The sequence below is a fragment of the Hemibagrus wyckioides genome, linkage group LG28 (assembly GCF_019097595.1).
Source record: "Hemibagrus wyckioides isolate EC202008001 linkage group LG28, SWU_Hwy_1.0, whole genome shotgun sequence".
NCBI lineage: Eukaryota > Metazoa > Chordata > Actinopteri > Siluriformes > Bagridae > Hemibagrus > Hemibagrus wyckioides.
Genome location: NC_080737.1, coordinates 19592024 through 19609523, shown reverse-complemented (window position 1 = coordinate 19609523; position 17500 = coordinate 19592024). Strand labels below are relative to the sequence as shown.

General features: G+C 42.0%; 1 protein-coding gene across 9 annotated transcripts in view; it reads right to left on the bottom strand.

Annotated features, from left to right (window-relative positions):
* Positions 1-263: 263 nt before the first annotated feature.
* Positions 264-17500, bottom strand: part of zbtb20 (zinc finger and BTB domain containing 20) — a 99652-nt gene continuing 82415 nt past the window's right edge. For all 9 annotated transcript variants that reach the window (XM_058383256.1, XM_058383254.1, XM_058383255.1 and 6 more), the window contains one exon: positions 264-17136. In XM_058383256.1, the coding sequence (XP_058239239.1) occupies positions 16571-17136 (566 nt within the window). In that variant the 3' untranslated portion in view covers positions 264-16570. The remainder of the gene's footprint in view (positions 17137-17500) is intronic.

Genomic DNA, 17500 nt, shown 5'->3' with positions numbered 1-17500 from the left:
GTGTTGTTTATGATGTGTGTGTGTGTGTGTGATGTTCGGCACACGTCTAACAGTGTGTGTTTCCAGAGCGTGGGGTATGTGTTGCTCTGAACTGAATGCGACACAGAACGAAGCAGATATTCTTTATTTCGTTATTATTTATGTCTTTTTTTTATTTCTTTCTTCTTCTTATTATTATTATTATTTTTTTTTAAATCCGGGGATTTCCATAAGCTGCACTAGTTTACAGATCAGCGTTATGAGGAGCTCTAGCCCTAAAATCGACCCTCATGCACACGGTTAAAGTGACGCGACAAAGCTCGCTTTAAATCACCTACATCACGACAAAGCGGTTTTGGTTTTTAGTGCAAACACAATCGCTGGCTTCAGCTTCTGGAGAATAACAAGCTCACCAAGAAAGATCACATTGAAGGCACATACTTATGCTTCCTCTAACACGCGACGATTTGGAGACGTGAACACCTTTTATTTATTTACTCAGTTATTTATTGACTGTTTTTTTTTTATTTTTTTCATTTTTTTTTGCGACACCTTTCAATAAACACCACGAAGCGCTTATCACATTAAAGCCACTAGAGTTCTGACAAAATCCAAAAAAATTCATCACTATTTATGATTGCTATCGATTATTAATTAACGAGCGTAGAGAAAATCATTCACCGTAAAGGAAAGAGGAAGTGGATTCGATCCGTTTCCTTTACGGCTAATTTTCCCGGCCTGTTTGCGCGCGCGAGACTCGGCACGGTCGCGCGCGGAAAAGCAGGAAATCGTGTTTCCTATAAACAGGCTTTACACTGATTACACTCTGATTCAAAAGGTTGTTTTTTTATTCTCTCTCTCTCTCTCTCTCTCTCTTTTTTGTGTCCCGGGAAGACGGCGCCTTTGCTTCTGGTGACCGCGTGACAACCGCAGCGGCGACAAAAACCCAGTGACGAACACAACGACGAGCATGACGACGACGAACAGGAGGAAGGAAGGAAGAGTCCATCTACTGACCACACGACGCCTTTACATCACTGTGTAGCGAACAGATCCGAGGACAGAGAGAGAAAGAGCTGCGAACGTCGCCGTATTTTAAATTTCTGGCGCCGTTTTTCCGGGACGGATCTCTGGATCTCAGTTTTTTTTCCACCACTTGTTTTTTTTTCTCTTTTATTTCTTTCCCCCTAAAACGATCACACGAGGAAACCGGAAGTACTAAAGTTGGAACGCGCCCCGCCCTCTCCGCCTCTTTTGCACGAATCCGACGCCGGCGTGAGCGAGCCTCGAGGACGTCACGTGTCACGCACCTTTTTCTCTTTTTTTTTTGTATATATATATATATATTTTATATCTTTAAAAGAAAAGACCCTCTTTCTCAGCTCTCTCTCGGACACGCAGCACGGTGCGAGTGCACAGCGGCCTCACCGGCAGACTCTGTCCTCTGCTCTCTACGTATTGCTGTTTATCCAAGAAGACCGACTTTAGTGCAAATCTCTTTTTTTCTCGTTGTTTTTTGTTGATTTTTTTGGAAAAGTGGCAGTCGGGGGTTATGTCGTTGTCGTCGTTGTTTTGATGAAGAAGAAGAAGAAGAAGAAGAAGAAGAAGAAGAAGAAGAAGAGCGTTTTGCGATAAAGAGCGTGAGACGACTTTTAGTGGTTTCGGAAAATTTGCTAGTTTAAGTGGTTTCCCTTCTTTGTTTTTTTTCTTTTTTTTAATATTTTTGGGTGTAAGACGTCGGGCACGTGCTGAAACTCGGCACTCATATTTCACCGGATATTTATCTCTATGATCATGGGGTCAAAAATATGCTGAAGGAAATCCACATGTTTAAATGGGATGGTGAGATAAATAAATAAATAAATGAAAAAAATCGTTTTGTTTTTTTAAAAATAAAAAATCGGTGATTTTGGGAGTGGACAGGATCGTGTTTTCGTTGTTTTTGGCAGAAGGCACGCTCAGTAAAGTCTGAAGGTGTGAATGATGATGTCGCTGTCCTGATCATCAGCACGTGCCTTCGGTCACAAATCGGACTTTATTACTGATTTATTATATTTTTGTTTTTTTTTGGTGGACGTTTGGTGACGTGACGGACGCAGTGACGCCATGTCCTGTGCTGCTTGTTTGTGTCTCACTTTAGTCCAGTGTTTGACAAGTCAAAAGTATATTAAAAAAAAAAATCGTTTGTGTACACACACACACACACACACACACGTTGCAACAACCAAAAAAACCCAACAGGAGAAACACGTAAGGAACCCGAGCTCGCAGCTGGAACAGCAGTCGTCACGAACCAAACACACTTCAACAACAAGAAAGATTTAAAAACAAATAAAAAATTATAAAAAATTAAATAAAATTTTTTTTTCAATTGAACTGCAGCATATAATTTAGGGTTGCTTAGTTAATTTTTTTTATTATTATTTATGTGTTTCTTTATTTCTCTGAAGTCGAATCTTTTCCTCGCGACTGTTTCACTCCTTACAGAATAAACCTTCAGCATGAGGAAGAAAAGAAGAAGGAAGGAAAGAAGGAAGGAAGGAAAGTGAGGGAGGTGTAAAATGCTCGTCTACATGTGTGTGTGGGGGTCAGTCAGCCAAAAAAAAAAAAAAATTTACAGCACTGTCCTCTACATGACCTTTAACACAGGAAGTGATGATGCTAAGAGGGGAAAGATGGAGAGAAATATATATGTGTATATGTAGAGATAGAGATATATAGATATAGATATAGATATGCGTGTGTGTGTGTGTGTGTGTATAAATATATATATATATATATATATATATATATGCGGACAGATATTAGCTAACTCATGTATGCTAAATTAACTCTAAATGAGCTCATGCTTCACCATAATATTGCCTTTATCTAATGACCACCGGCTTTACATTCTACTCTGATAGCAACGTTTTCCACCCCACGTATTTACACTACAGAATAAAAGTCATGGATTTTTTACCTCACAGGAAACAAACAAACAAACAAACAAACAAAAGAGGGAAGGTTTGGTCCTTTAGGTCGTCATGACGACGCGCACGCTTATCGCTCATGATTGTTTTTTGTTTGTTGTTGCGTACGTGTCGCTGTGTGTGTGTGTGTGTGTGTGTGTGTGTAAGACTGAGCGAACTCATGCTAGATGCAGTAAAATACGAATTCATGCGTGGAAGCAGGCACTAGAGTTTCGAACATGATGTGTTTTTCAATTCGTGCGTCTGTGAGAAAACAGGAAAAAAAAATCAACGATAATAATAATAATAATAATAATAATAATAATAATAATAATAATAATAATAATAACAAGAATAATAAAAGTAATGTGCAAACAAATAAACAGCTTGGTCCTTTTTTAATTTATCAAAAAAACAGCTTTTACAAAAATATTCAGAAGAAAATAAAAGCCAGACTAATTCATTCCACTAATCCAGTGCATTAGAGTTTATTATTTATTTATTTAAATTTATTTATTTTTGGAGGAAACCCGGTCGGCTCAGAACTGACTGAATGCACGCTAACGAGTTCAGAAATGTTTCTTCGTTTTCTTTTTTCTCCTAAATCACTGCACAGGTGTCGGGTTGGATTTTTTTCTTTCTTTCTGTCTGATTTTTATATTTTTTATAAAATGAATAAATAATCAGGGTTTCGTGTTGTTGTTTTTTTTTGGTCTCTGTAAATATGAGGAGATTCTGATGTTTCGTGTTTAAACTTCGGCCGAAAAAAATAAATAAAAAAATTCAGGTGAAGACGTGTTGCACGGACACGCTGATGCTCTTTGGTGTTTACAACAACAACAACAACAACAACAATAATAATAATAACAATATTAATAATAATAATAATAATAAGTTCACCTCTTACACTGTTCATGTGTTTTCTTGCTATTGAAATAAAATTAAAGGGAAAAAAATATCAGGAATACACTCGATCAGCTTGGAAGCTTCAGGCAGCTGAGATTAGCGTTAGCATTAGCGTTAGCAGCCCAGCGTAGATACAGCGCACGTGACCAAAAGCACGTAGTAAAAGTCGCACAGTGCAGGTGGACGTGTTCGGACCAGTGAGAGGCTCAGAGCGTCTGAAGACACACGTTTACAAAAAATCTGCTACATGACCAGCTCGGACCCGACACCGCTGTCTCTCAGACTCGTCTCTCACGCGGCAGAATGTTTCTCACGTTTCGCACACTGGATGCCGCGAGGTTCTGTCTGTTTTTTTTTATGTTAAACTCCGCCCTGAGTGCGTATTCACGATACCGTAACACCTCAGGATTTTAAACAAGCGGAAAGATTTCTTTCTTTCTTTCATCACTACAGATTTCCCACGTTACCCACGATCCCTCGCTTCATCTCTGACTACAGAGAGTGCTGCGGCGGTGCTTTAGTGCTTCACTTGGCATGTGCAGCTGCACTGAATTCTGGGAGTTGGCGGGATTTCTCTCCAATCTGATGGAATAAAGGGAGGTTAAAGTGAAAGTTTACGTCCAGATCGCTGTGAGGATTTCATCTCATTTCTATCAATTAAAATCCTTTTTATTGGTTTTTAATAAAAATCACAGAATCGAGGGAACGATGTGACGGAGAGGGAAAGAGTCCGAGTCTCTAACGACATCGGGAGAAAATGAACTCACTGTACTGAGATCAGGGAGGAGTTTAACTTCAACACTTAACCTCAGAACCGACGGGGTGTGTGTGTGTGTGTGTGTAACACAGCTGCTGATAAATTCTCTCTTATATATCTGTATATTCTATAAAGTCAGAGGACGCAGCTCTGTATCTGTGAGTGATTGCAGTGTTGGATGTTCAGCGGCGATTTCTCCGATACGATCAACGATTGTTCTGAAGGTGAAGATTCTCTGTGCGAGTGCGGCGTGAGCGAGCGATCGAGCGAGTGTGAAAATAAAGGCAGGTTGGTTGGAGTGCAGCAGTAATGTGGAGAATGAGAGGAATGCTTTCTTTAAAGTTCAATTGATTTCATTCTGTTTTTTGTTTTTGCGGATAATTAAAAGAGTCCAGAGAAAAGCAGAAGGTTGATATTTTTGGGGCTGAATGGTGGAGAGAGATGTGAGGAATGTTGGTGATTAGTCGCGGGAATGTGAGCTATGACTGATATTTCCACCACGTGTGTGTTTTTCTTCCTCACATTAACGCTGCTTTTATTTTCTCAAGGACAAGTTATTACGGGGGAAAAAAGGCGATACGGCGGTGAGGCCGCGATACCGTCGTCCCGAATCCGCCGTGACGATCCTCAGGACTGTGGCACTGCGGTCCCGTCGGACACGCTACAGATGATTTCGAAAAATATTTAGCGTGAACTGGACGTGAGCTTTAATGCTTCATCGCCCGAATAAACCTGAACTCGACTTAAAGTGGCGGTATGTGACGTGTTCCACTGGAATAATCAGATTCGTTAGATTTGTAAAAGTCAGCAGAACTTTGGAGTTCCTGCTTCCTGGAGATATCCGTGTTTATCGACTCGTTTCGGTGTGAATACAGCGGTGACGTGAGCAGAGTCGCACTTTATTAGATTAGATTTATTTCTAAAGCACAGTGTAGAAGATATTTTTCGGAAAGTCGTTGTATTTTGTGCGGAAATGATCGAGCGAAGATCCCATCCCCATTGTAACAGTACTGCGAATGATTGGATGTGGTGTGTCTGATTACAGGTTTGTGACCAGCGGGTGGAGCGAGAGGACCATACACTGTTTAGTCTGATTATATGGTGGTATCTGCTGTGTTCTCCTCCATCTCCTGTAGATGTTCCTCTCTATCTCCTGTAGATGTTCCTCTCTATCTCCTGTAGATGTTCCTCTCTATCTCCTGTAGATGTTCCTCTCTATCTCCTGTAGATGTTCCTCTCTATCTCCTGTAGATGTTCCTCTCTCGTCATACGACTCCACCCCAAAGTTTCAAATTATACGAGGAATTATCTTCTAAACTTGAGGAGCAGAAGGTGTTGGAGTTTCTGTCCTGCGCTGACAGAGCCTTCTGAGATTCGGTTTATTTATTTGTGTTTATTTATTTATTTGTATGTCTGATGGCAGAGTGGTGGTTAGCAGATGGTGTGCAGTTAAACAGGACGGAACGATCGGCTAATACACGAAGAGCATCAGGTAAAAACTCTACAGGAAGTGGGACTGTGGGAGGAGGAAGATGTCTGAGGGGCTGAGGGGCAGGAGAGAAACACACACACACACACACACGCTCACACACGCTCACACACACACACATCTTCTCCTGAAAGTGTGTTTAAAAAATAAAAAATAATCTGATCACAATTTTAATTAAAAAAAAAAAAACCTACACTACCAAAGCCAATTATTATTATAAATATTTAAAAAACAAATTTTATTTAAATATTTGGATTATGTTTATAAAGTAAAGCTGTAGTGAGCGGATCAGTGGAAATGTTATTCAATTATTAGAAACTCACTGATCTCAAAAATAAAATAAAATAAAATAAAGATTTAATAAAGTTGTTCACGTTGAGGGAAAAGTGACTTCCTGAAACTGCTGAGGAAATTAAATCCCAGGAGAAGTGGGTGGATTCATGTGAACAGCCTCCTAATACCGAATTAAATCCCAGGAGAAGTGGGCGGAGTCACGTGAAAAGCCTCCTAATACCGAATTAAATCCCAGAAGAAGTGGGCGGAGTCACGTGAACAGCCTCCTAATAAGGGTTCAGTAAAAACAGCAGCGTAAAAAAATATCAGAAATAAATCTCCAGTTTTTAAGTTAAGTTTTATTTTTGTTCTGAAGCCTTGTGTGTGTGTGTGTTTCTCCTCCACTCCCAAAAAAAACCCGCTCGCATCAGCACGCACCTGTGTGTGTGTGTGCTAATTTCATACGCAAGCTCCTACTGCACTATTATCCGCTCTGATAAACGAAGAATAATCTGCTTCTGTATTTTCATAAATATCTGTTCTTCTGTTAGTCCATCCATCTCTCTGTATACTGTCTCACGTGTAGAATAAAGATTTGTGATTATAAATAAGGTGTGTACACGTGCGTGTGTGTGTGCGTGTGTACACATGCGTGTTTGTGTGTGTTTCCTCTTTGGATTGATATCATTATCGCTGTAAATATATATACGGATGTTGAAGTGAATGAAAGTGGATGAATAAAGCAGACGTGACTTAAATCAGCCGCGTGACGTGACGTGACGACGCCTCGATACGGTTCCCGAGGTTCACGTGACTGGAGTAGTTCGGTAAAACCGTGACGTTTAATTGATGAAGGAAATCTCTGACGGCTCTGTCTGACACAGAGACGTGAATGTGGGTGTGTCACTGTGTCACGTGCGTAGGATCAGATAATCACGTCACTTGTTCATGTTTCTGACCGTTCTCTCTTTCTCTGCTGTCCATCACAGCGATGCTAGCCAGCTGTGTGAGCTCATGTATGTGGAAGAGGGCAGACTGCGCCGTCACGCTGCCCTGTGATGCAGCAGTAGTTAAAGATGGCTGACTTCACGTTAGGAAGCACGTGTTAGCCTTCATCTCTCTCTGTGACGGAGAGCTGGCTGGTGGGCGAATCGGCCACGACTGAAAAACCAGGGAGAAAACGTACGTGTGTGTTTTTTTTATTTTCCGTGATAAATACACGGCGCTGCTGGCTGTGCGTTTGTTTTATCCAGAATCAAATGTGGCGTCTTTTCTGACGTGATAAATACTGACGGAGTACCGGGATTTCACACTGAAAAATAAACATTTTCAAACGAATTGCAGAATCGCCGTGGATCCTGTAAACGCCATCGTTTCCTCCGACGTTAGCGCCAGATTCCCGTGTCTAGTTTCGATCACACCGTTTAAAACATCGAAGCGCAACACGGCAAAAAACGTTCACTACACTAAATATTCCACAGCATAAAACATCGCAATGATTATCGGCACTTCTCTACTCACAATATTCCACACACAACACACACACACACACAACACACACACACTCACACACTTCCTCTACAGAGACGAACTAAAGGTTAAAGTCTAAGTGCTGACGTTGTAAAGCAGAAGAAATCACGTGAAATATTCCAAAAAAAGGCTTGACAAGTCATTTTTTTTTGTCTGTGTGTGTGTGTGTGTGTGTGTGTGATTATAAACAGTAGACCGGGGCACTTTGGACATAGATCTTGAATATAAAAGCGGTGTTATTTTGGTGGTTTCAGGGTTACAGGACACACACCCTTACTCACGGTGCTGACGTCGTCGAAGGCAAAACCACGGAGGGGTTTATTATTCTCTTAAAAATGTTTTGTATTTTTTTTATTTTTATTTGATCTGTATTTAATTATTGCTGGTAATCAATACTTTAAACTTCACTTGGGATTGTTTTTTTAGGCAGTGATTAAGTTTGCTAGTGGATGAATACTGTACAGTTATTATGATTATTATGATTAATATTATAGCACATGGTGTTCTGGGTGACAGTGAGATTAGAGTTTCAAGCTTGGAGCTATACAAAGAGGCACTTTGTTATTAAATACGTTTTTGACCAAAAAAAATAATAAAAATAAAAACCAAAAAATCGTTGCTTGTTTTATTGTATGTACAGCATTGTGTGTGTGTGTGGGGGTGTGTGTGTGAGTGTGTGTGTGTAGTTCTGGGGTATTGGTGAGTCTTTTAACCCCTTCAGACCCTGATTGGTTGCTTGTTTATTTGTGGTGGGAGGGGCATGTAACCCGGACAACCAATCAGAGTCTAGATTTTATTTTATTTTTTTAGCACTTGGTGTGAAACGTGGGACGATGCTAATCAGAAGAGAAGAAGAAAAATAGTAGAGAAAAAACGTGTTATTTTTTTTTTAAATACATGAAAACGTGTTTTTTTTATATCTGTATATATGTACACATGTTTACACAAATAATAATAATAATAATAATAATAATAATAATAATAATAATTCTGGAGCAGGTCTGAAGGGGTTAAACTGATCGGTGTGGGGAATTAAAACTGTTGAGACACTCGCACTTCTCGGCAGTGGCTCTGAATAACGTTGTCGGATTTTCGGATATGTGTGCAGGAGAACATGAATCATACCAGCGTGATGTGACATGAAAGAAAGAAAAGAAAAGAAAGAACGAAAGAAAGAAAAGAAAGAAAGTAGAGATATTGTTTTGTACCAGCGGATAAAGGCGGTGTGAAGTTACATATTATTTCTGTGCCCAAAAGAAAACAAAACTATCAGCTAGAAAAAGTGTAAAAAACATAAAGAACAAAACCCAACACACACACACACACACACACTTACTGTATTAGCAGAACTGAAAGCGTAAGATCCTGTAACTATACACTGAATAGGATAAAAACGAGAGCAGAGTGTGTGTGTGTGTGTGCATAAATGAGTAAATGTGAAAATAAAAACCCCCAAAAAACTGTATTACATGCAGAAAATCTTTGTGTAAAAAATATTGTGTAAAAAAAGAGAAAAAAATAAAACCCCAAACGGATCGTCTGCTTTAGAACAAACGCAGTGTGAGGTTTGTTTGCTAACAGAAACGGAAGCGTATGTCCTCCGCGTTAGCCTCGGGTGATCTCAGGCAGACGCGCGGACGTGAAGCTAAGAAGCTAAGAAGGTGTTGGGGGCGTGGCCTATACCTAAAAGGCAGAGATGTGCATTAGAATCGATTCGGATGATAAGAAAGTTCTACGCATTTAATTTACAGATTGTGTTTTAGACTAAATGAGGTGTGTGTGTGTGAGAGTGTGTGTGTGTGTGTAGGAGGATGTGTGTTAGGGTGTCTGTAAAGGTGTGTGTATGAAAGAGTGTGTGTGTGTGAGCGTGTGTGAGGATGTGTGTGAGGGTGTGTGTGTGTGTATGTGTGAGGGTGTGTGTGTGTGTGTATGTGTGAGGGGGTGTGTGTGTGTGAGGTTAATCTAGTGGCTATAAGCTTCCATTACGTGTTAGCTGTGTTAGCTACGTTAGCCTCGGAGTCGTAGCACTAAGCGATGGTCCGGCTGCGTTTGTTCTGGAGAAGGACGCTGTGTTTGGGTGTAGATCTGACTGGGTGTGTGTGTGTGTGTGTGTAGAATCTGGAAAAAACACACACCAGGTGAAAAGATAGATATAGATATAGATGTATATATGTATACATTCCTTTTTTTTTATTTCCTTTTTTCTTTAAATACATGAAGGTAAAGAGTCACGCGGAGCCGTAACCACGGCGATAACACGAGAAGGTGATTATAGATAAAAAAACTGAACGGCGCAGATATATAGAAGTGTACTGAGAAAAGCACAAAGATCTGAATGTGTGTGTGAGAGTGTCTGTGTGAGTGTGTGTGTGTGTGAGAGACTATGTGAGTGTGTGTGAGAGAGTGTCTGTGTGAGTGTGTGTGTGTGTGAGAGAGACTATGTGAGTGTGTATGTTTGTGTGAGAGAGTGTGTGTGTGAGAGTGTCTGTGTGAGTGTGTGTGAGAGTGTCTGTGTGAGTGTGTGTGTGTGTGAGAGAGACTATGTGAGTGTGTGTGTTTGTGTGAGAGAGTGTGTGTGTGAGTGTCTGTGTGAGTGTGTGTGTGTGTGAGAGTGTCTGTGTGAGTGTGTGTGTGTGTGAGAGAGACTATGTGAGTGTGTGTGTTTGTGTGAGAGAGTGTGTGTGTGAGTGTCTGTGTGAGTGTGTGTGTGTGTGAGAGAGACTATGTGAGTGTGTGTTTGTGTGAGAGTGAGAGAGTATATGAGTGTGTGCGTGAATTAGAGTATATGAGTGTGTGTGTGTGTGAATAACAGATGTTTTGCACGGCTGTATTGCGAGAGCACCGTTGTGCGCTGTAGTGCATTTTGGTTGTGTTAAACGGCATTAAGGCTGTTTTTTTTAAGGGCACGAACAAGATGGCCGACTAAACGCATTCACCGTCACGGTGTTTCAATTACTGAATGAATTCTTAGGATGACGTGCAGCTCGTCTACTAATCCTCACTGAACACATAAACGAGTCCTCGCTCCCGATCTCGTCGATTCGCTTAAAGTGAATCACAAAATGAATCACCAAGCCTGAAGTGAATCACAAAATGAATCACCAAGCCTGAAGTGAATCACTCAAATGATTCACTCAGCTTTTGATTCATTCACAGAGTCTAATGGTGTAAATGATTACTGAATCACAGACGCAGGCAGAAATGATCCACGTTCCCAAACTCAGGAGTGTGTTCTTATGATCTGTCAACAAACAGCAGGAGATTCGGGTGCTGGAGAGTCAGAGAGAGACTCGGACATGACTCGGACATGTGCCGATGATTGGCTCTGTGATGTGTGTGTGAGGTGACGTGTGTACAGGTGTGAGGTGCTGCTCAGGTGAACGACAGGATTTTAAGGTATGACTAACTGACCTCATCTCTGTGTGTCGTGATCAACACAGTACAATATAATTTACTGCTTAAATTACTAAACATATTTATGCAAATTTATGCTAATAAATTCACTTCAATTTGGAATAAAATCGTGGCTTAATCTGTGATCGATATTTGATTCATTTTTTCTAAAGCTTTGTTTATTTGAGTTAATAGTATTTTAACAGCTTCAGGTTTTAACATCACTGAAGAGAAACTTAATGTCATTTAATCTGAGTGACATCATTTAAATAATAATAATATTTCGTCCAATCGGGTTACTGACCAGACTCAAGCCCCGCCTACTTCGTTTCTATTGGCTGACGGAGCTGAGGATCTGTGATCTCGATGTAAAATCAGAGCGCAGTAAATGCGAGCGCTGTCTAAAACGCATTTCACGTCTGATGCCCTTTTCCCCCCTAAAAAGGGGGCGTGGCTAAAACCCAGAAGGCTCTGGTGAAGGTGAAGGGCTTCGTCTCTCCTCCTCGCTGTACGTGTCTAATTAAAGCACACTGAGCTCTGGGCTGATGTAATCTCACTGCAACAGGAAATGACATCAGTCCAACCTTCCTGAAGGTTCCACACTCCACACACACACACACACAGCTGTGTGTTCAAACCCATTAATACTGCATGATGATGAAATTAGAATAAAACATCGGCACATGCCTAAGTGTCTCTCTCTCTCACGACTGGACACGACTTCCTGTTTGATAATAAAGTCCATCATCTCCTGCATGTGTGTGTGTGTGTGTGAGGAAGTGGACCGAGGCCTGACGCTGCGCTGCGCTCTGGGGGTGTGTGTTATTTATTTAATTTGCTGTGATTGTTCTTGTGAAGTTGTGAAACTGTGCTGGCGGATGAGACACACACACACACACACACACACACAGAGTACCTGCACTGCACATTGCAAAGGAAGCCCTGCAGTTCAGGCATCTCTCTCTCTCTCTCTCTCTCTCTCTCTCTGTGTCTCTCTCTCTCACACACACACACACAATCTGTGCACAACACAATGAAAAGCTGCACAACCAACAACACAACTGCCTCTACAATACAATTTATATTCACAACACACACACACACACAAGTTTTGTTTTTCAGATGTTTTGTTTGGTACGAATGCTTGCCGTGCGTGTGTGTGTGTGTTTCAGCGTACGAGACTGCTGGTGGGGCAATGCAGAGAGATTTTAAAACAAAACCACACACACACACACACACACACACACACCCTCTCTCTCTTAAACACACACCATGGTTCGGATTTAAATAGGAAGAAGAAGAAGAAATAAAAAAATAAACAAAAAACACACAACCACCAAAACAAACACAGCACAAGTGAATACTCTAGCGAGTGCTAATAACAAAATCGCAAAACATTAATCATCATCATCATCATCTTGTAAAAAAAAAAGGAAAAGCAAAGGAACGAAAAGAGAAAGAAACAAAGCGACTGAACACAAAACTCTCAACTCATTTAGATAAAAAACGCTTAATTTTTTTCTTTCTCTTTAAAACTAGAACCTCTGTGGTAACAGTAGTGCACTTATCGGTTTCTGCAGTGCAAAACGTAGACGTGAGAAAAAAAAGATGCAGTCCTTTTTCTCAAAACACACACACACACACACAAAGAGAGAGAAACAAAATTCCTTTAAAACCGACAAAAAGCAGGAAAAAACCCTCAAACGATTTCATACGAAGCACAGGCGTTTAAAAGTGTGCAAAGTAACTCTGGTGTTTTATTTTATTTCTCGATAAACCAACATCTTATTATTCTTTTGGAAAAATTAAACTTATTATTTTTACAATTGCTTTGTTTTGTTTTTGTACGTTTTGTCACGACGGAAAAAAAAGAACAACAAAAAAAACAAACCGCAGTGGGCATGTGGACGTGAAGAGCGGCGAGGGGCGGGGCAGAAGCCGGGGAGCGACGCTGAAATGACCTCCGTCTCATCGTCACACACACACACACACACACACACTCACATACAGGGCTGTGTTTAAACACACAAAATAATTTATCGTTTTCTAATGTGTGTGTGTGGGGGGGGTGGTGGTTATCTAGTGACTCAAACTGGCAACCTGCTGCAATGCATTGTGGGTAGTTTGAAGGAAAGATAACTGCACTGTGTAGTGAACAGGGTGAGATTTTGGACTCGTCTCCTTCTCTCTCTCTGTCTGTCTGTCTGTTAGGTCAGACGTCCTAAAATAGTGCACTAGACTAAGCTGGGACATGTCTCAATCTCTCCATCTCCACTCTCTTTTTCCCCACTAATTAGGGTTTAGGGCTCGTGGGTAGTGCACTTCGGGCTGCGGTTTATTTATTTGTGTTGTAACAACCAGATTGATTTCATTTAGAGTTCTCAGTCTTTATAAATATCAGAGTGCATTATGGGTACTCAATACCAGCTGGGCTTTGAGCCTAACCGACTGCAGTGCATTGTGGGAAATGACGACTTTATAAATAGTGCAAAAGTCATGAGACAGGGTGTGGTTTGGGACATGTCCCTTTTACTCTCCGGATGGTTTTGGCTCACTAGGGATCAAGTGTAGTGCACTTCCTTTCTTCTGCTGCGATAATCTATGTGTTTGTTCAGTATTTATAAAGAGAGAGGTGCATTATGGGTAATCGGTAGCGGCGAGTTCAGACGCCGTTGTGGGAATTTACGAGTAAAAATTTTCCATGACACTGAAAACAGAGCAGGAGACTGGGTGTGGCTTCTGACACGCCCTTTCTCTCTGTGTTCAGCTCAGGGCCACTAGATAGGGTTTAGGGCTCAGAAGAAGTGCACTTCAACACCAGGAACGGAATTATTTTCTTTTTAACCGACCCACAGAGGTGCATTGTGGGAATTTAGCAGTACAAAATTTTCCATGACTCTTAAAATAGTGCAGGAGACAAGAGACAGGGTGTGGCTTTGGACACCTCTCTCTCTCTCTCTCTCTCTCTCTCTCTCTGTGTCTTTCTTAATCCTATCGTTTTGTTCCAGTGCGCCACAACACAGGGCTTAGGGATCAAAAGTAGTACACTTGAAGTCAAGAGTGAATGAGAGTGTGATGAAATTCCATCTCTCTTTTATTTTAAAATAGTGCACTAGGAAGGAGATAAAGTCTGATTTTGACATGTCTGTCTGTTTGTCTGTCTCTCTGTCTGTCTGTCCTGTAAGCTGAGGTGTGTTTGAGCCACTAGATAGGGGGCTTAGGGATCAGAAGTAGTGCACTTCAGTCAGGAACAGATCCTAAAGACAAACGAACAAAGGAACAAAGGAAGGAAAAGAGAAGAAGGACCGGGTTTTTTATTATTATTATTATTATTATTTCTTCCCTACAAAGCAGGATGCATTATGGGTACGCTGTTCTGCTGCAGTGCATTGTGGGATTTCATGTCAAAAATGCTTTACAAAATGGCTCCCAGTAGAGTAAGTGCACTAGATAGTGAATGGGGTGTGTTTTTTTTTCGGCTAGTCCTCTCTTTATCTATCTCTTTTTCCTTCTCACACTGTTTGTGCTTCCTGTTGGCCAAAAAGAAAAGAAAAGAAAAAACAGAAAGCTCACGCCGGGCCGTTTGAGCCACTAGATGGGGCTTAGGGATCAGGAGTAGTGCACTTGAGTCGCCCCACCCGGCCAAACAGCTGAGTCACGGCGGACGTCGCTAACAGGAAGCAGCTTCGTCTTTTCCTTTTTTTTCTCCTTTAAAACTCTTTTTCCTTTTTTTCCTTCTTTATTTTTGGGACTTTGGGTTATTTGTGTCCGGGTCGCTAACTGGCTCGGCGTCAGCGGCTGGTGGAGTAGTGAGAATAGTGAGAAAAGCTTCGGCACGCCGCGTCGGGGTGTAACAGTCTGAACGCGGGAGTGTGTGGAGCAGCCGCTAACACCGCGCCCGCTCGCGACTGCGCTCACATTTGCATACCGGAGCTGTTTTTTATTTATTTTTCAATCGTGGAGCGATGAGAAATTTTTTTTTTTTTTTTTGAGAAAATTTCGAGAAGAAGAAGAAAAAGAACCCTCTGTTGTTCCAGGGCTTCTTTCTTTTTTTTTTTTTAAAAAAAAAAAATCCATTTTCGTTTGGTTTTTTTAGTCTGTTTTTTTAGGAAGAGGTCTAATAACAGTCTCTCAGTGGCAGTGTTCGCATCACGGATTCTCAAAATACTGATAAACTCCATCAAACCCTGTCCCTCCCTCTGTAACCCGCACTCCAGCCGTCTGAAGGGGATCACGGGTAGAAGGGTGGAACAGAGAAGGGGGTGGGGTGAGGGGTATAGGGGGCGGGGAGAGAGGATTAGGGGGTGGGGACAGAGGCATAGGGGATGGGGAAAGAGGTATAGGTGGCGGGGAGAGAGGCATGGGGGCAGGGAGAGAGGTATAGGGGCGGGGAGAGAGGATTCGGGGTGGAGAGAGAGAGGTATGGGGCAGGGACAGAGGTATGGGGCGGGGCATGTGTTGGGCAGGGGAAGGATACAGATTAAAGATTAAAAACCATCACACAGGGAGTTTAACGTTCTATTTTCTTGCGACGACTCAATTGGACGTCCCGAGCACATGGATTAATCCGTTTAATAAATAAGAGCCAGTGTGGTCAATTCTGATCTGACGAAAAAAAGGCAAACGTGTGACCGCCTTCACTTTTCAACCAATCCGAGCCAGATATTGTTTTTTTTTTTTTGTAAAGGTTTACCACAGTAATCAGGATGCCGCGGCATCCAGTACGGTCTAAATGGGAAAACGGTTTAAAAATTTCACGGATTTGCACACGCACACACACACACACACACACACACACACGGCCACATACGCACACATACGATACGACTCACTCTACGGTATGTAAGTGTATAAGTAGTCTGTGTGTATATAGAAGTGTGTGTGAGTGTGAGAGAGTGTGTGTGTGTGTGTGTGTGTATCTTTCGCAGGCCTTTCGGTAGTGTTCAACACATAAATCAGTAAGGAAATCATACATTTAGAGGCCAGTAGTTTGGATCCAGCCAGTGGATCATTCGCCAACTACACAGCCTTAAGGCCACCATCTATGGTTTTTTAATTCTTTAAGAATAACGACAAAAAACGACGAAAAAAAAAAAAATTTGTTTTCTGGGAAAACTCAACTCAATGTGCCAGTGTCTATACTCATTACTCTTCATGCCCCCAATTTTAGGGAAAACAAATAAACAAAAAAAAATCTAGTGCCATTATTTTTCTTTTCATTCTTTTTTTTTGTTGTTGTTTAAAAAGTTTTTTTTTTTAAACTTTTTCTCGGTATATATTTTTTTTCCGTACTTATCCGTCAGAGACGTGCTTGCGCATGTGGTCGTTGAAGTGCTCGATTTGGTCGAACTTGACCGGGCACACGGAGCACATGTAGGTCGTCGCTTCCTGGCAGCTCGCCTCCGAGGCCACGCCCACTCCGGTTCCGCTGACTCCTCCTCCGGCTCCACCTCCTCCCACCGGCATGGCCAGAGCCACGACTCCGGGGCCGGGTTCGGGGACAGCCATCTGCACCGGGATGGAGGCGGGGCCCGTCGGGTTGCTGGCGGAGACCCCGGTGACGACCCCGGTGACCCCGGTGACGACCCCGGTGACGCCGGACGCGGTGCTGTGCAGTGCCATGTGTCTCTCCAGCAGGGTCTTGTGGGAGAACTTCTTCTTGCAGATGTAGCACTCGTAGGACTTCTCGCCGCGGTGCAGGCGCATGTGCACGTTGAGTGAGCTCTTCTGAGTGAAGCGCTTGTTGCAGATGCTGCACTGGTAGGCGCGCACGCCCGTGTGGGTCACCATGTGCTTGATCAGGTAATCCTTCAGGGAGAACGAGCGCCAGCAGATGCTGCACTGGTGCGGCTTCTCACCTGCACAGAGACAAAAACAAACCTGCATTACTCCTTCTGCCTAGCTGTTTCACACCTCGATGTCTGTGGCTCTCCTTACATACTAAAATCAAATATTCACAAGTACAGGAAGTGACATCACTGTCCCTATAAACGATAAACACAGGCTCTGTAAGCTTCAGTGAGCGTCATTGTCTTTCATCATTAACACACGCTTTACTGTACAGCTGTAGTTTAAATCAGCGCTGAAGGAAGCACAGCTGTTTTAGCGCTTAGTGCAGGTGGGCGTGGCCTAATTAGCGAGCGCCGAGGACCTGCATGCACCAGCTGTGATGTTGTTGTTTTCAGTGAATATTTGAATCCAGTTGGATTTTATTAGTTTAAA